Source organism: Carassius gibelio, chromosome B13 (genome assembly GCF_023724105.1).
Source record: "Carassius gibelio isolate Cgi1373 ecotype wild population from Czech Republic chromosome B13, carGib1.2-hapl.c, whole genome shotgun sequence".
NCBI classification, from domain to species: Eukaryota; Metazoa; Chordata; class Actinopteri; order Cypriniformes; family Cyprinidae; genus Carassius; species Carassius gibelio.
In genome coordinates this window covers 11,879,259-11,897,536 of record NC_068408.1, presented here as the reverse complement: position 1 = coordinate 11,897,536, position 18,278 = coordinate 11,879,259, and the positions used below count along the sequence as shown (strand labels likewise).

General features: G+C 38.5%; 1 protein-coding gene across 4 annotated transcripts; it reads right to left on the bottom strand.

The window, feature by feature from the left end:
- Positions 1-997: 997 nt before the first annotated feature.
- On the bottom strand, positions 998-9,488 carry LOC127969812 (uncharacterized). 4 transcript variants are annotated; one of them, XM_052571930.1, is made up of 7 exons: positions 9,360-9,488; positions 8,949-8,997; positions 6,298-6,411; positions 5,114-6,186; positions 4,853-5,008; positions 3,510-3,602; positions 1,008-1,943 (listed from the first exon to the last, which is right to left on the bottom strand). In XM_052571930.1, the coding sequence occupies exons 4-7, from the start codon at positions 6,170-6,172 to the stop codon at positions 1,626-1,628; spliced, it is 1,626 nt and encodes a 541-aa protein (XP_052427890.1). In that variant the 5' UTR covers positions 6,173-6,186; positions 6,298-6,411; positions 8,949-8,997; positions 9,360-9,488; the 3' UTR covers positions 1,008-1,625. The 4 variants fall into 4 exon arrangements, 2 of the variants coding, with proteins under 2 accessions (XP_052427891.1, XP_052427890.1); XR_008156359.1 differs by having other exon boundaries at positions 1,004-1,943; positions 6,298-8,997; XR_008156360.1 differs by lacking the exon at positions 4,853-5,008 and having other exon boundaries at positions 998-1,943; positions 6,298-8,997.
- Positions 9,489-18,278: the final 8,790 nt, after the last annotated feature.

The following is an 18,278-nucleotide window of genomic DNA, read 5'->3' as shown; positions in this document are numbered from 1 at the left end:
GATGTTGTTTTTACCACACCATCTGCCAACAATAATTAACATTCCTACTGACAGCCATTCACATAAGAATTCAAATGTGCAGCAACCAACATCTGAATTTCAAAAATGTAATTTAATATTGTAATTTTTATATTTATTATGGCAATATGTAACATTAATATGCAATATAATTTAATTGGAATTATATTAAATAAAAAAAATTTTTATAATAAATTGGTCGAAATTTAGTTGGTTAATAGATGGATGGATGGATGGATGGATGGACAGACGGACAAATGTTCATGCAGAAGAAGGCATAACTTTTATTCTCACTGTTGCCACAGGTGCCATGTTGTGGAGACACTGTGTTTAGTTGTGAAAGACAAGTTTATGCGGCGTGATAAAATAGGTTGCCATGATTTTGCCAAGTAAGACATGCTCCTGGATCAACATCTTTTGTTGTTCCTATATCAACATTAATGTCCAAAAATAAAGACTAATCAGTGTGAAATGATAGCTGATTAACAAAGGTTTATAAGCACTTAACCCTGATTTTAAGCCTAAAACAGATATTTCCTGAAAAGTTATCCCTCAGTTCTGATTGGTTAATTGGAATGTTGTTCCAGGATCAACAAGGATGTTGATCTAGGAACATGTTGTACATTGTAAAATCACGGTCACCGATAAAATTAGTGTAAAAACACAGTCTAAAGGCCCGTTCACACCAAGCACGATAACTATAAAGATAACGATAAAGATATAGTTCTAAAATTAGTTCTCAATATTAAAGAATACACTCAAAAAAATATTTAGGCCTTATAAATAAGATTTATGTAATTTGATTGCATATAAATTTTCCATCCATTTGGATTACGTATTTTTAATTTAAACGTATTAATAAACTTAATGTGATAAATATATGTAATTCCTATTTAAATAAAACAAGTAACAATTAGATTTATGTAATATTTTCAATTAATCCAATTTATTTTAAATTAATAAGAAATGGGTTTATGTGTTTTTATGTAATAAACCTATTTTACTTAATATGCATCACATTTAAGTAATTTGTATTAATAAACCCAATGTATTTTAAAATCATATTTATAAATTTGTATTTACTTATTCATCACTATTTCCCCTCCCAATCACAATATACAACACAAAAAAGAACGTCCACAGGGTCACTTCATTTCACATTTTTATTTTAGAAATAACAAGCACAAAAGGCAGCAAAAAGAGGAGCTAGCAAGACAGTATGTGCTCACTTATACTGTGTTGTGTGCAACCTCAAAAAAAAAAAAAAAAAAAAGTACTTTCATTCTTTACCTAACAAACCAAGGTTAATTGCACTACTTATTATTATTGCCACAATCATCCTATAACAAATAAATGCAAAGGATTTTAACAGACTGCAGGCATAGTACTTTTTCCTCAAGAACTGTGCTTAAAAAAACTGCAAAACTTGAGGTAGACATAACAATCAGATCAAATCTGATTCAATGACAACACTTGTTAACATTACACAAACATTTTCACAAATCTGTGACATGCAATAATTTGGAAAAATAGGGTGGTGGTTCTAACGAGTAGAAAAAGTGCAAGTCAAGGGGAAAAATGTAAATATCAGCATATCTCTCAATGATTCACTGAAGCATCTTAATTTTCAGTCCCTGAACTTTTGGCGACAGCTTGGTTGTATCCAGTTCCATCAGGATTTTCTGAAATGCTTCAAATGTGCACTTGAGGTCCTTTGGATAGTTTAAGTTAAGGGCATAAATTAGTCCAAAAAGCATTACACATCCAAGTGTGACACTTGGCAGGTTTTGCAGAACTTCAACTCCTTCAAGAACAACACCAACATCTGAAGGTTCTTCTTCAGGACCAGTGCCCTCCGCTCGAATTACATAGATGCCCATTGTTGTCTGTGCAATGAGAGACTCAGCCTCCACACTTTCAGTGTCCTGGAAGATAAACAAAGAAAATAAGTTCCCAATGTGTTCCAAGTTTTCCTATTGATTAAGTCATGTAATTGAAATGATAATTGTACTGTGTTCCTGTTTTGCCATGAATAATTTATTTAAGGGTTAGTTCACCCAGATAGCAAATTTATGTAATTAATAACTTACCCTGATGTTGTTTCAAACCTGTAAGACCTCCTTTTATCTTCAGAACACAGTTTAAGATATTTTAGATTTAGTCCGAGAGCTCTCAGTCCCTCATTGAAGCTATGTGTACGGTCTACTGTCCATGTCCAGAAAGGTAAGAAAAATATCATCAAAGTAGTCCATGTGACATCAGAGGGTCAGTTAGAATATTTTGAAGCATCGAAAATACATTTTGGTCCAAAAAACAGCAAAAACGACGGCTTTATTCAGCATTGTCTTCTCTTCCCCTCTGTTGTGAGAAAGAGTTCAAAACAAAGCAGTCTAGATATCCGATTCGCGAACGAATCATTCAGTTCACCAAATTGAACTGAATCGTTTTAAATGGTTTGCATCTCTAATACACATTAATCCAAAAATGACTTAAGCTATTAACTTTTTTAATGTGGCTGACCCTCCCTCTGAGTTCAAACAAACCAATATCCCTGAGTAATTCATTTACTCAAACAGTACACTGACTGAACTGCTGTGAAGAGAGAACTGAAGATGAACACCGAGCCGAGCCAGATAATGAACAATAGACCGACTCTTTCATGAGTGAAGAACCGTTTCTGTCAGACGCGTCCGATTCGTGAACCTAGGAGCTGATGATACTGCGCACGTGTGATTCAGCATTAAAAAAGTTAACAGTTTAAGTCATTTGTGGATTAATGCGTATTAGAGATGCGAACCGTTTAAAACGATTTAGTTTGATTTGGTGAACTGAATGATTAGTTCGCGAACCGGATATCCAGACTGCTTTGATTTGAACTCTCTCTTACACAGACACGGAAGAGAAGACAATGCTGAATAAAGTCATCGTTTTTTCTATTTTTGGAACCAAAATGTATTTTCGATGCTTCAAAAAATTCTAACTGACCCTCTGATGTCACATGGACTACTTTGATGATGGTTTTCTTACCTTTCTGGACATGGACAGTAGACCGTACACACAGCTTCAATGGAGGGACTGAGAGCTCTCGGACTAAATCTAAAATATCTTAAACTTTGTTCTGAAGATAAAAGGAGGTCTTACAGGTTTGAAACAACATCAGGGTAAGTTATTAATTACATAAATTTGCTATCTGGGTGAACTAACCCTTTAATTTTCCTATCTACACCAAATCTGAGATCAGCATAATGATGTGAGTGTTTCACGATTCTGATTTCATATGTTCCTTACTTTGTAATACCATCTGGATCATTTTATCCAGGTCATTTTTAGTTTGATCAATCATGCTCTGTACTGATTGCTGCATAGTTTAATCTTTCGCTGCACACTACACACAAGGGCATAAGCTAGACTGTGATACCAATGAGAAAATTAACATAATCAATGAAAATTGAAATTTGTAACATGAAGAGAATAGCTTGACACACACTTACCACATATTCTTTGACAAGTGTCTCAATGTCTTCGTTGAGGTAGACACTTAGGCACCTCAGGATACAATCACGCCTGGTGTTTATGTCTTCATTCTCAAACAAGCATAAGAAGACCCCAAAAAAAACGTCATTAATTATTAACTAATAGTTCAAGTAAGGCTACATTTTAAAGAGGTAGTTCACCCAAAATGTACAATTATGTCATAAATTTTGTCATAACTTTTGTTCATCTTCAGAACACAAATGAAGATCTCTTTTTAAGAAATCTTAAAACTTTGTTTCTTCATTGACAGCTACACAATCACCACTTTGACGCTTCAAATAATTCATAAAGAGATCATAAAACTATTCCATATGAATTGAGCAGTTTAGTCCAAATTTTCTAAAGAGAAGCATAAGAAGATGATCGCATTATTTAATGAACAGACTAAATTTAGGCTTTTATTTGTATAAACATTGATCAGCAAACATAAACAGAAGATCAACCGAACCTGCTTAACACACTAGAACAAACCTCACTGGTTCTCGCACATCAACGCAAAAATTCCTGAGCTTCCGTTTACTATAACTGATGTGAGTTAATGAATGTTTGTTTGTGAAAAAAAAGCCTAAATTCTATCTGTTAATTCCTTCAGAAATTTTGGACTAAACTGCTCAATTCATATGGAATAGTTTTATGATCTCTTGATAACATTTTTGAAATGTCAAAGTGTTGGTTGCGTAGCTGTCAATGGAGGAACAGAAACCTCTCAGATTTCATAAAAAATATATTTATTTGTGTTGTACAGAGCCCTGCACATGACATGCAGGAAAAAAAAATGTAATTGTGCACACGATTTAGCAAATCGAGGGAATTAATTATTAAATTGTGCTTTTTTTCTTGCATTTCATGTGCGGGGCTCCGTAGTGTTTCGATGATAAGTTATGGGTTTGGAACGTCATGAGGTTCAGTTAATAACACTTTTTTATTTTTGGGTAAACTAATACACTATTATAAAACACCATACACAGACAACAATCTTAATTATTTAGCAACTTATTTATATGAATAATGCTTTAAAAATATTGTGCATAAACAATAATGCCAATAAATTTCTGTAATTAGAATAGAGAGAAACAGAAAGACTGTGTGCATGTGTGTGAGAGAGATTGAGATGTCCTCACTAATAAATCAAATAAATGTGTATTTAATGTGTAAGAAAGATTGTGTTCTTGGTATCTCAGAGGGATAGAGAAAGTGTGTGTGTGTGTGTGCGCATGTGTGAGAAAGAGTTTTCTGAATTCCTGTCAAGTCAAATGAGTAACCAGTTGAAAACAAATGCAAAAAATAAAAACACACTTACTTTAGTTGTCAATGCCATTATGGTGCGGATTTTCTGTCCTGCACATCCTCCTTTGTGACGGAACACCTTCATCAGGCCATCAGTGTATTTGTCCAGTTGACCAATGAATTTTGATATCAGCGGAACAGTTGTTATACGCATGAACTCCATGTTGACCTGAAAAAAGATGAAAAAGGACACAAAAGAATATATTTCACCTTAAACAAGATGTGTTAGTGTATAAATCTGCACTTCCGTTTCAAACAACACTTAACTACTTACTTCTTCAACTTCAAACAATGCTGGCCATCTGTTTCGGACCTCTGTAATCATTGGCTCCTGAAGAATTTCTTGTCGTCGGTATGAGAAGGTACGCTGCATCTTTTCCTTGATAATGGTCTCGTTATTCTTTTTTTTAACCTCGGTCAATAGAGCAACCCTTTCCACCTCCAGGCTGTCATTGGTTTCACCTCTCGGATGGTTTGGACAGAAATTAACCTCTGCCCTCCGTGGCTTTTTTATGTTTGCAGCTGGTTTTCCCTGGCCTTTCTGTTTGTTTTTAAGTGAGTTGACTGTGACTTCTGGGTGTCCAGCTCGGCCAAGCTTGGTTCGGAAGTTCATCATCTTTATCTTAATATAGTGCTTCCATCCACAACACCCAGTCCGAGTTCCTTTCTCACGCAAACATGGATGGGTTTTTATCAAGGCCTCAGCAACTTTTTCAAACTGATTGTCCTTTGGATATGCTGTATACTTGATTATTTCTTCTGCAATGCCTTCAAGAATATCAGATCTGAGTTTGGGCGTAAGAGATAGGAGAGTTCCACTTGCATTGAATTCATCATTTCCCTTCTGGAGCTGCATCTCGGCACAATATGAAAATCGTGGCACTACAAAATCTTTAGGCCAAGTGCAAGACCGGGAGTCAGGAGATGACAATATGACAGTATCGTTGCTGCTACAGGAGTCAGCAGATGCTGAATCACTTGGTTCTTGTGATGAGGAGCTGCAAGATATATTGGAGGGAGTAACTGGGATTGTGGAGCAGTTATCTTTAGTGGATGGAGCTGAGGATATTGTGGAGGTGGTAGCCTCACAAGGTAAGTACACCACTTTCAAAGTACTGCGATCTTGAATATCAGAAATTGATAAGAGGTTCATGAATTCGTTTCCAAAGTCTACGTCTTTGTATTGAAGCCTAAACTGCTCTGTTACTCCAAAGAAGGTCTTAATTTCAAAAGACAATTCATCCACAGAAGACGGTATTCCGGATTTAATGGTTAGTTTTCTTGCATCATCTTCACTTCCAAACAGGACTCTGAAGCTAACTGGTCCTGCCATCCTGATTTTTTAATCTAGAATGCAGACCCAAAAAACATAGGAATTGTCTTATTAACAAATAAAACATTGATGTTAAAGTTACTACATTCTTTTAAAAAAGGTACTGAAAGTCTTATAAATAACACCTTTGATGACGATGTGTCTCTTCAGGGTTACCATACGTTTGGAACAAACTGTATAGGCCACAAGTGGATAGCAGTCTGTCAGTTCTTCAAGCTGAACCAGGGCAACCTCTTTACCTGGTGAAGAAGTCAACTCAAAAGATCTGAAGTGGTCTCTATACCATGCACACAATAAACGCACAATGAAACTCAGCTCATCTCCCCTTATGCACATTTGCAGAATTTCTGCAAATTCTGGCATTCCAGCAGTTGAACCACATGCAATTAACATTCCATTTTTGTAGTTAATTCCTCTAGTGGTGACACTTTTTGCAAGGTGAACTTGACTGATATTTGGATACTTCTGCCTGAGAGCCAACACAACTTCCTTATTCAGAACATCAACCTGGACTGTAGAGACATTTGAAACTTCCAAATTTGATGTATTGAGTGTGGATGAATATATGTGGTAACTGATGAATTGCTGGTGTTTGGCTCCCAATGTGAGTGCAATGTTCCTGAAATTATTTGTGTGTCGAGCTACTTGTTTAAAAAAGCTATGTTTAGCTTCAAATCGCATCGTCCATAAACCTAGAAGAGGCCCAAAACACTTAATCAGGTGCGGGTAATGCTCAAGATAGTGGTGTTTAGGTAAAAGCTTTACGTCCGGGTTAAGCTCGAGTAGTCTCTGTCTGTGTTCAGACACTTTGACATCAAGATAAGCAATTGTCTCATCAGTGTGAACTGGTGCCACAGCTAATTCTACAATTTCCTTCAGGTCTAATATCACTTGCCAAGCAAGCTCATCCTCTGGAATCAAGTCTCCTACTAGAAATGGAAGCAATCGAATTAGATTCCAATTCTCATGGGCGTTGCCACCTATTGTCTTCTTACATGAATAGCTGTTTGGTATAACTTGAGATCTATTTTTTTTGTCACTCCACTTATAGGGAAATTTGACGATTCGTGTGTTAAGACATTCAAGACTGAAATACTTCTTAGAGATGAGAACACTGAAACATAGTGCCAGTTCAGAAGGGACAATACCCTCAAATAAGTCATGCACTATATCTGGGGGATAGCCTGTGTTAACGTGAAAATGTTGAAGTTTTTCTGTTAAAACACACGCTCTCTTCACACCAAAGCAATTTGTGTCAGTTTCCTGTGCAGACTTTACATGTGCTTCATGTATTTCTTTTGTTCGAAGCAAAAAAGCACCTGAATGAACATCCCTTGTTTGAATATCTACTTTCTGAGCAGTACAAAATCGACAAATATACTGGCCAGAGAAGCTCTCTACAAAACCAGCCAATCCGTGGGCTCCCAAATTGTCCGCTACAACACTATGGACTGTTCCTTTGACAAACTTCCCAAGTTTTGAGCTGAAAACACCATGCTCTTCTAAAGTACAAAGGTCTTGTAAAAGTGGCTCTAGAATTTTTCCATAGCCATATACCTTTACATCGTCACTTTTGCACAAAACCGTTAAATAAATGGAAGACAGTGCTGAATGAGAGCCTGGTGGCAAGTTATTCAGAATCCAGTACACACTACACAATTTGTGTTTTTTTCGCGATGTACCCAGGGGATTACATAACTCAAAATCATCGATGTACAAAGTTAAACAAATTCGCAACTCATCACCTGACAGGAAAGTGTTGTCCTTAAAATACAAACCGTCTCTTATAGAGCAATACTGCTGATTATCTAACTTGTCTGTAGTTTCCTGTGTTCTGTGGCTACTGATAATACCGTTTAACACTGCAGTACAATCAAGTAGCTGCTGTAAAGACTGCAGTAATGGGATATACTGAAATGTCCTGCTCTTTTTTTGGTCCAGAATAAACTCCACTGGCTCAACAATATTTAACAAATCCTTAAAGTACTCTTTTCTCTTATAAGTTGTAGAAAGGGGACCATCTTTCCCTATTGATTTTACTAAAGGGTTAGATTTACACAGTACATCAGCTAGTTCCTTAATAATTAAGCTATCAACTTCAAGGTTTTTGTTTTTTAAAAAATCTGAAAGACTGCTACAAGTTACAGGCACAGACACAGTACTTAAGAGGAAGTGTAGTTCATCTAGTAGTTCATCAATAGCTGTAGATGGCACATGAAAAATGTTTTCCAACTTCAGCAAAACTGCAGCTATTTTTTGTTCTACTAATTTCGGCAGGTCATCTGAAGTATCTATTTCACTATCTGCATCTAACGGAGGTACAAAATCTATGTCCGCAGAAGATGAGGGGCTTTCATCTACAGTACTACCAGATTCGTCTGACTGAGCAGCGAGTTTAACAATACCTGCCTTAAAATCGTTTAGAGTGTAGGGATTATGTTTACGATTTTTATGCGAGTGAAATGTTCCATATATGTTTGTCTCAAACTTACATCCTTCAAACATACAAGTTACGGTTTCATACTGCCTAAGATGTTGATTTACATGAGCAAAGTATTCCTTTTCAGTTAAAATTTCCTTACATGCACACGTCTGACAAAAGAATGTAGTTAACTGAACATTTGCTGCTGTTAACTTCCTGTGTGTTTGATATGTGTGACTCAAAAGATTCTTCCAACTTGTGAATGTACATGGGCAATCTGCATATAGACAGGGATACCGGCAATTGCGACCATAGTGGAAATGTTTCAGCCTAAAATGTTTTAACAATTCATACCGGGTAGATAATGAAATGTCACACACTTTGCATGGCCACATTCACATATCTGTGAACAAAGACAAAAGAAAAAAAAAATCAGTTACATCCAAATATTAAAGAATCAACATAAATAATTTGATTTTACTGTAATTCAAAATACAGCTACTACTACTACTAATAATTTATTAATAACTTTTTTATAACAATGAAATAACTACATAGGTCCAATTTATAAGAAACTTTGGTTGATTGCAGGATGATATTAGGCTGTTCATGTCTGTAAAATATGTTTTTAATTATGTTTTTAACTATGTATGTTATGTTTTTTTTTATGTTGAATCATTTAACATTCAAACTGAGATTAATTGTTCATAATCAGATGTATTGATTCTTCTATGTATTAAAAAACCATCTTTGTAGCATACATACAAGGTCTAGGAGGTTGTCCCACCATTTAGATGTAAGAAAAGATGCTTGACGTATCTGTAAAGGGAAAAAAATGGTTTTGGTTAGAAACAAAAGCATACTTTTGATTATGAAATTACAAAGCCAGCATTATATTTTTAGAGATTTATTAGAATAGTACTCTCATTTACTAATTGCAGTAGTTTATAACTGTCTTTATTTGCCGTCAAACGTTAAACCACAGAACAAGAGCAGAACAACAGCAAAAGACACAGACGGGGTAAAACCATGGCTCACATAGAACACACGACCAACTGTTGGAAGTTATCCATGTACGATATAAATACATTTAAAATTGCAGTTGGTTTAGTAATCGTTTAACGACACATCGCTATTTTAATCTTTAAACAGTAAACACCATTTTTCCTCTCGGATTTAACTTAAGCTATGCACGTGGCTAAAGGTCTAGTTATGTTACTCAGGTCAGAAAATACGGAAATTAATATAACGTTAAACTAAAAATAAATACGCATCCCAGTTACTTTTAATTATACTGTCTAACTGAAAAAAGTAGCTTAAGGGGAAAGTAGATAAAGTTAGCTTTTATAAGAACCATGTGCAAGTTAGTTAGCTAACATAAGTGGAATAAATGCAGATTGATAGTCAGTGCATTGATACAGTTTAATACGATATCAACAGCAGTAATAACACACATATATATTGAAAGCAGTCAACTTTTATACGATGAGTACAAATGTAACTTGCCTTGCAATCAGCTTGATCCAAGAAGATGATCCGATGTAAGATGGCGAGGAGAACGGTGGTTTTTCAACTGCCTCTCTGCCGCGCGCGCGCTGGTTGCTGCTTTTTTTTTTTTTTCATGTGCATTGCCATAGACACGTGTATGTGCCGTACCGCTCCCTACCGACTGGAGTATGGATCATTTCCGCCTCTAAACAATTCCATTGCCCATAAATTATATGCAAACCAATCTCATAAAATATAACTGATATGATCTGGCTCGTTCCACAGCTAGATATATTTTAAACCATATTCATAATTGTTAACTGATTAAATCAAATAGTTTTCACAATGGGCAAATTTACATGGATTCTAAGCAATTTGCCTACATACATTTTGAAAATATTATTATTTAAATAAAATCAAAAGGATACAAATACATAATTATAAACTATGCCATGATTCATTTTTTTGAGTGTAGCGAAGTCCACACCAGAACTATAATGTTAAAGGCAAAGAGAAACTATATCGTTGGAATCACTTTCTGATCGATTTTTTTTTCTGATGAACAATAAAACAATTGCCAACCAATCAGAATCAATCCTGCTGTAATGACCTCGAGGATTTAAAGCAGCAGACGCGCTTCCGCCTAGAATACACAGACAATATCGTTCGCTGGTGTGGACGCTAATATCGTTATCTTTATAGTTATCGTTCTTGGTGTGAACGGGCCTTAAGTCATTATAATCAGTAATTATGTCCCTACTGGATGCAACAAATGTCTAGTTTATAATGGGTAATATTATTTTTGTTTTGTCATGGTGGTACACGGCATCACAGTATTGTAAGACAGTGTTTCCCAATCATAGTCCTTTTATCACTATCACTTATTGTTCTATTCGATCGTAATTGCCCTGTGAAGTGGACATCACCAGATATTCCGCCATGATTCCAAGTGTATATGTTCCATTCAAAGGATGTGAATTTAAATTATTTAAAGAAGTATATGATGTAACACTCGTCTGTGTGTGAAGATGCTTGAATGAATGTTCGGAAGTGAAGTAAACTTCAGCAGATTTCCCCTGCTCAGGGAGTAGAGAGCAATGAACATGGTACATTGTGCAGGGTAACATTTCCATCACACGCTTGAGGCATTCAGCCAATCACAACACATGGATAGCTGGCCAATCAGAGCACACCTCGCTTTTCAGAACAATGAGCTTTGTAAAAATCATTGTGTTTCAGAAAGGCGGGACATAGAGGAGATACAATAATGTACATTATGTAGACCCCTTTAAAAAAGACATAAGGGTGAGTAAATGATCAGAGAAAGTTTATTGTATTCTATTTTATTCCTCTCGTGGAGTTCAGGTCACAGAAATATTGAATTGATATATATTGTATAGTAAAGAGAACAAAGTTGCATTTTCTAAATACTTAGCTGCAGTTAAGGGAAGAGTTGCCTTGGCGACTACGGCGCGTCTTCAGTCAACAAAGAGGACCACTTGACTAAAAACTCTTGTCTTCCTCTCTTTCTTCATTACAAAAAGACAATTCTCATCTGTTGAGTGGACTTCCAGGGCGGGGTCTGCAACATATCCCTTTTAGTTAATCACAGCTAATTCACTCTTAAACACAAATGATTCTACTGTTAGTTCTACAGGTTGTACGTCATGCTGAAAGAATTTTATATTGCTTCCCGTCTGCTTCAACATATTGGCTACCCGATGATGAGTAGACATGATAAATTGAGATCTCCAGCTAGAATTTGAAATAAAACATACATAAAACCATGAGAAATACCTTCATTTATGATCAGACATCAATCAGCGTGCAGAAATGGAAAACAGACGTGAAAAATGTGGCAGGAATATTATTATTAACCCGTTGCCAAGGAGAGAAGTGAGTGTGTGAGATACTGAGCGTGTGTGTCCTGTAACAACCAGAGCCGTTCTGAGCTTACTAGTAAAAGCAGATGTTCACCTGAGACCCTGCCAAAGATATGTGATGTAACAGGTTGGGCTGTGAAGACCATTCTTGAATCTCTTCCCACTGGTTCCCCACAGGCCTAGAGCTGTTCAGGGCCTCCAAACCTGAACACACTGCAAGGAGGAGTTCTGACTACTCCATCCCATTCTAATACCACCACATGACGCACAGTTGCTGTGGAAACGTGTGTGGGGTACTGGGAAGGGCGCCCTGTGAGCTTTTTGGATGCTTAGGAGACCCATGTGCTCTCTTTAATGATGCTTTCCGTTCCAGTTGCATTTGAGAAGTAATTCATCATGCTTATTCACACAGTTCTTTTTTTATTCTTAAAATGTTTGAACATTAACATTGAAATCCATAATATACACTGAGCAAAATTATAAATGTAACACTTTTGTTTTTGCCCCATTTTGCTGAAATCAAAGATCAAAGACTTTTTCTATGTACACAAAAGACCTATTTCTCTCAAATATTGTTCACAAATCTGTCTAAATATATGTTAGGGAGCACTTCTCCTTTGCCAAGATAATCCATCCACCTTACAGGTGTGGCATATCAAGATTCTGATTAGACCACATGATTATTGCACAGGTGTTTATTTTTGTCTATTTTTGAAGCAGTTGATAGCAAAACTTTGGAAGAAATAGACCACATGATTATTGCACAGGTGTTTATTTTTGTCTATTTTTGAAGCAGTTGATAGCAAAACTTTGGAAGAAATAGTGCAGCACCTAAAATCATCTACCTGCTACCTTGAAACACTTCCCACATCTTTTTTCTGTTTAGAAGCTGATCTCTTAGAAGTCGTGAATGCCTTACTTCTTTCTGAGGCTTTTCCAACTCCTTCTGAATAACATCTTAATAACACCTTTTTGAGAAATTATAGACCAATATCTAATCTTCCTTTTATAGGCAAAATTATAGAAAAGGAAAATGTAACAAATCCTTAAACTCAAATGGATACCTGGACAATTTTCAGTCTTGATTCCGATCGCATCACAGCACAGAGACAGCGCTCATTAAGATAATAAATTATGGTAAAATTATGATTTGGTTAAATTATGATTCTGGCAAAATATAAGTGCTGGTATTACTAGATATCAGTGCTGCGTTTGACACTGTCAATCATAACATACTTCTACAGAGACTGGAAAACTGGGTCTGGCTTTCTGGGATGGTATTCAAATGGTTCAGGTCATACTTAGAATTGAGAGGTTATTATGTGAGAATAGGAGAGCATAAGTCTAAGTAGACCTCCATGATGTGCGGAGTCCCACAGGGCTCAATTCTTGGACTGCTCTTGTTTAGCCTGTATATGCTCCCACTAAGTCAAATAATCAAAAATAACAGCTATGCTGATGATACCCAGATTTACCTAGCCTTATCTCCAAATGACTGCAGCCCCATTGATACCCTCTACCAATGCATTTATGAAATGAACAGTTGGATGTGCCAGAACTTTCTTCAGTTAAACAAGGAAAAAACTGAAGTCATTGCATTTGGAAACAAAGTTGAAGTGCATACCTTGACACTAGAGGTCATACGACTAAAAAACAAGACAGGAATCTTGGTGTGATTCTGGAGACAGACCTTAGTTTCAGTAACCATGTCAAAGCAGTAATTTAATCAGTATACTATCATCCAAAAAACATTGCAAGAATTAGATGTTTTGTTTCAAGTCAAGATTTGGAGAAACTTGTTCATGCCTTTATCACCAGCGGGGTGGACTATTGTAATGGTCTCCTCACCGGCCTTTCCAAGAAGACCATTAGACAGCTGCAGCTCATCCAGAACACTGCTGCCAGAATTCTTACTAGAACCAGAAAATCTGAGCATATCACACCAGTCCTCATGTCCTTACACTGGCTTCCATTACATTTAGGGTTGATTTTAAAGCACTTTTACTCATTTATAAATCACTCAATGACCTAGGATTGAAATACATTGCAAATATGATCACTAAATATAAACCTAACAGACCACTCAGATCATTAGGATTGAGTCAGTTAGAAATACCAAGGGTTCACACAAAACAAGGGGAATCTGCTTTTAGTTATTATGCCGCCCGCAATTAGAATCTGCTTCCAGAAGAGATCAGATTTGCTAAAACATTAGCCACTTTTAAATCTAGACTCAAAACTCATTTGTTTATCTGTGCATTTATTGAATGAACACTGTGTGATGTCCGAACTGATTGCACTGTAATTTATGAATTGCACTGTATTTTTTGCAACTCGAAATTAAATTAAATTAAAATACAAGTCTTAAAATCATTTTAAATACATTTTTGAATAATTTTCAATAATAAGTTTTGAAATTCCTTGTTTTATTTTTATGATTATTTTACTTTCCTTAATGTAAAGCACTTTGAATTACCATTGTGTACAAAATGTTCTATATAAATAAACTTGCCTTGCCTTGCCTTGCCTTGTCTAGGTGTGTCTTAGGCTGGCCATTATAAAAGGCCACTCTAAAATGTGCAGTAGTTTTATCACACAGCACAATGCCACAGATGTTGCAAGTTTTCAGGGAGCGTGCAATTGGCATGCTGACTGCAGGAATGTCCACCAGAGCTGTTGCCCTTGAATTTAATGTTAATTTCTTTCTATCTATCTATTTGGCTCCTGCGATGGGTAGGGGGCCGTCCCATCCCTGTGCGTTGAGCCGACCAGATGAACAAGTTGTTTACAGTTTACAGTTGCTGACGGTCTTGTGCCAGCTGCCCTGCATCCTCCATAGCAACTCCATGTTGTTGGAGGTCACCCACAATGAAGTCAAGCCATCGGGTGCGGGGTTTACCTTGTGGTCGTCTCCAGCCTGCAGCCCTCAGATCAAACTGGAGAATGGCTCTCGTCGTATGGTCAGGAGGGAGGCAGAGGACATGGCCAAACCAGCGGGTGCGACGTTGCGCAGCCAGGCAGGATGCTCTGGGCTGGCACGTGCGGGCTCTAAGCACTTGATTGGAAATCCGCTGGGGCCACCTGATGTTCTCGATGGTTCTGAGAGCCCTGCCGTCAAAGCCGTCTAATCTTGCAGCAAGTATCTTATTTAAGGGCCAAGTCTCCGAGCCATAAAGCAGGATGGAGAGTACTGCTGAGTTGTAAATCCGGAGCCTCTGGTTCCGCCAGAGTGGTTTCCAGAGAGACTGCAGGGCTGACGCAGCCAGGGCTCTTCTGCTGATAATCTCTGGTTTTAGGTCCCCGTTATCCGTCACTATGGATCCAAGATACACAAAGTTATTGACAGGCTCAACAATGTCATTCCCAAGCCGCAGGGAAGGTGGATACGGTCCATCACCGACATACATGAACTTGGTTTTCGTCCAGCTCACCTGGAGGCCAAGCCTCTCAGCCTCTTCACTGTATATGCCCAGAGCATCTCTCATCTGGCTGAAGGACGTACTGAGCAGGATGGTGTCGTCGGCGTACTCCAGGTCAGTCAGGTGGTAATTGCTGAAGGACACTCTGGGGACCCGCTCACAAACCCTGGACATCAGATGGTCAATGATACAGTTGAAGAGATCAGGAGCAGCCACTCAGCCCTGGCGAACTCCACTGGAGATGGGAAACCAGTCTGAGTCTCTGCCGTTGATGCGGACACAGCTCTGAGCATTGCTATTAAGAAACTTGAACAGGGCAACGATCTTGGGTGGTGCTCCAAGGGCGTGTAGGATACTCCACAGTGAAGTGTGTCAAACGGTGTCAAAGGCAGCCTTCAGATCTGTGAACCCAATGTAAAGATGGCGATCTTTACAGAATTCATAGGTCTTCTATATCAGCAAGCGAACGGCGGAGATTTGGTCTGTTGTGGAGCGGTTAGGCATGAAGCCAGCCTGCTGGGGACGGCGGCTGCTTCTGATGGCTGGGAGAGCACGAGTGAGAAAGATCCTGGTAAAGAGCTTGCCGGGGATGGAGAGAAGGGTAATGCCTTTGTGGTTGCCACAGACTAGCCTGTCACCCTTACGTTTCCAGAAGGGCAAGATGACTCCTCTGGTCCAGTCGCTGGGAAGCCTCTCTGTCTCCCACACCTCATTGAATATGTGGGTAAGCCACTCAACAATGCTTTCACCGCCTGATTTTAGCATCTCAGCAGTTATTGCACATATGCCGGGGGCTTTCTGTCATGATCGGTGATACTGGAAACCACGGAGATAGAACCAATTGCAGGTAAGTCTTTATTAAAGGGTAATCCAAAAGAGTAACAGTCCAAGCAGGGGTTGAAACCAAAACATCCATCCAAACATAAACAAAACAAGAAGACAAGTCACGGGCAAGGCAGATTGACGGACATGAATTCACAACGACTCCGTGACACATACTAAGACAGACCGGGTTAAATACACACTAGGAGAGACAAACGCTAATGACTGAGTGCAATGATAGGTAACTAGTGACAGCTGAGTGCAATAATTAAGCAGAGGATGTGAGGAGTGTGGTTCATAAAGTGACAGACACCGTGGGTAAGGAGGACATCTAGTGGATACCCAGGGAACACAACCCAGACACTGTGACACTTTCTTGTTGTTAAGTTTTTCTAGAGCGGCTCTGACTTCCTCAGGTGTCACAGGGTCTGTACTGCAGACAGCACTAGGGACTGCAGCGTTAACGGCCGATAAGATGGCGGGATCAGCTGGGGAGGTACCTTGCTGCAGAAGGAGGCTGAAGTGCTCTTTCCAGCGTTCTAGGCAGTTTGCTTCAGTTGCTAAAAGGTTGCCATCAGAATCTTTCACCAGGGCTGTCTTGATGCGTGAGCCATTACAGGCTTGGCGCAGCAGACTAAAGACACGGCTCATATTGTTGTTATTGGCTGCGGACTCTAGGTGTTTAATTTCTCTACAATAAGTCATTTCCAAAGGCGTTTCAGAGAATTTGGCAGTACATCCAACCAGCCTCTCTACCACTGACCACGTGTAACCACACCAGCCCAAGACCTCAACATCCAGCATCTTCACCTCCTAGATTGTCTGAGACGAGCCACCCGGACAGCTGCTGCAACAATTGGTTTGCATAACCAAAGAATTTCTGCACATACTGTCAGAAACCATCTCAGGGAAGCTCATCTGCATACTCTTCCTCACTGGGGTCTCAACCTGACTGTAGTTCGTCCTTGAGTGGGCAAATGCTCACATTCGATGGCATCTGGCATTTTGTAGAGGTGTTCCCTTCATGGATGAATTCCGGTTTGGAAGATGGCAGACAGCGTGTATGGCGTCGTGTGGGTGAGCAGTTTGCCGATGTCAATGTTGAGGATTGAGTGGCCCATGGTGGCGATGGGGTTATGGTATGGGCAGGCGTATGCATTTTATTGATGGCATTTTGATTGCACAGAGATACCCTGACCAGATCCTGAGGCCCATTGTTGTACCATTCATCCACAACCATCACCTCATGTTATAGCATGATAATGCACGGCCCCATGTTGCAAGAATCTGTACACAATTCCTGGAAGCTGAAAACATCCCAGTTCTTGCATGGCCAGCATACTCACCGGATATGTCACCCATTAAGCATGTTTGGGATACTCTGGATCGGCGTATATGACAGTGTGTTCCAGTTCCTGCCAATATTCAGCAACTGCACAGCCATTGAAGAGGAGTGGATCAACATTCCACAGGCCACAATCAACAACCTGATCAAGGAGATGCGAAGGAGATGTGTTGCACTGCATGAGGCAAATGGTGGTCACACCAGATACTGACTGGTTTTCGGACCTCCCCTTACACTCCAATACAGTAAAAGTGCACATTCTAGAGTGGCCTTTTATTGTGGCCAGCCTAAAAGCACACCTGTGCAATAATCATGCTGTCTAATTGTTGTCTTGATATGCCACCTGTGAGGTGGATGGATAATCTCGGCAAAGGAGAACTACACACTAACAGATTTAGACAAATTTGTGAACAATATTTGAGAGAAATAGGCCTTTCGTGTACATAGAAAAAGTCTTAGATATTTGAGTTCAGATCATGAAAAATGGGGGCAAAAACAAAAGTGCTGCGTTTATAATTTTGTTCAGTATAAATACACCTTAAACCAATAGCAGGCAACAGCTAATGCAAATTTGACTCAGTAGTTATAATTTAGAGAGACGGAATGTTGTATGATCATTATCTCTAACTAATCTCAAAGTTCATTCAGAGCCAAGGTATTTTTTATAAATGAACAATGAGGATGATACCAGACAACAGTATTACATGGCCGCTGGCTAACCATGAAT

Excerpts from the sequence above, each read along its gene's own strand:
- LOC127969812 (XM_052571930.1), bottom strand. The coding sequence starts at position 6,172 with ATGGCAGGACCAGTTAGCTTCAGAGTCCTGTTTGGAAGTGAAGATGAT. Across the intron at positions 5,009-5,113 it reads CATTGTTTGAAGTTGAAGAA|GTCAACATGGAGTTCATGCG; the intron begins GTAAGTAGTTAA and ends ATCTTTTTTCAG. Across the intron at positions 3,603-4,852 it reads TAATGGCATTGACAACTAAA|AATGAAGACATAAACACCAG; the intron begins GTAAGTGTGTTT and ends TGCTTGTTTGAG.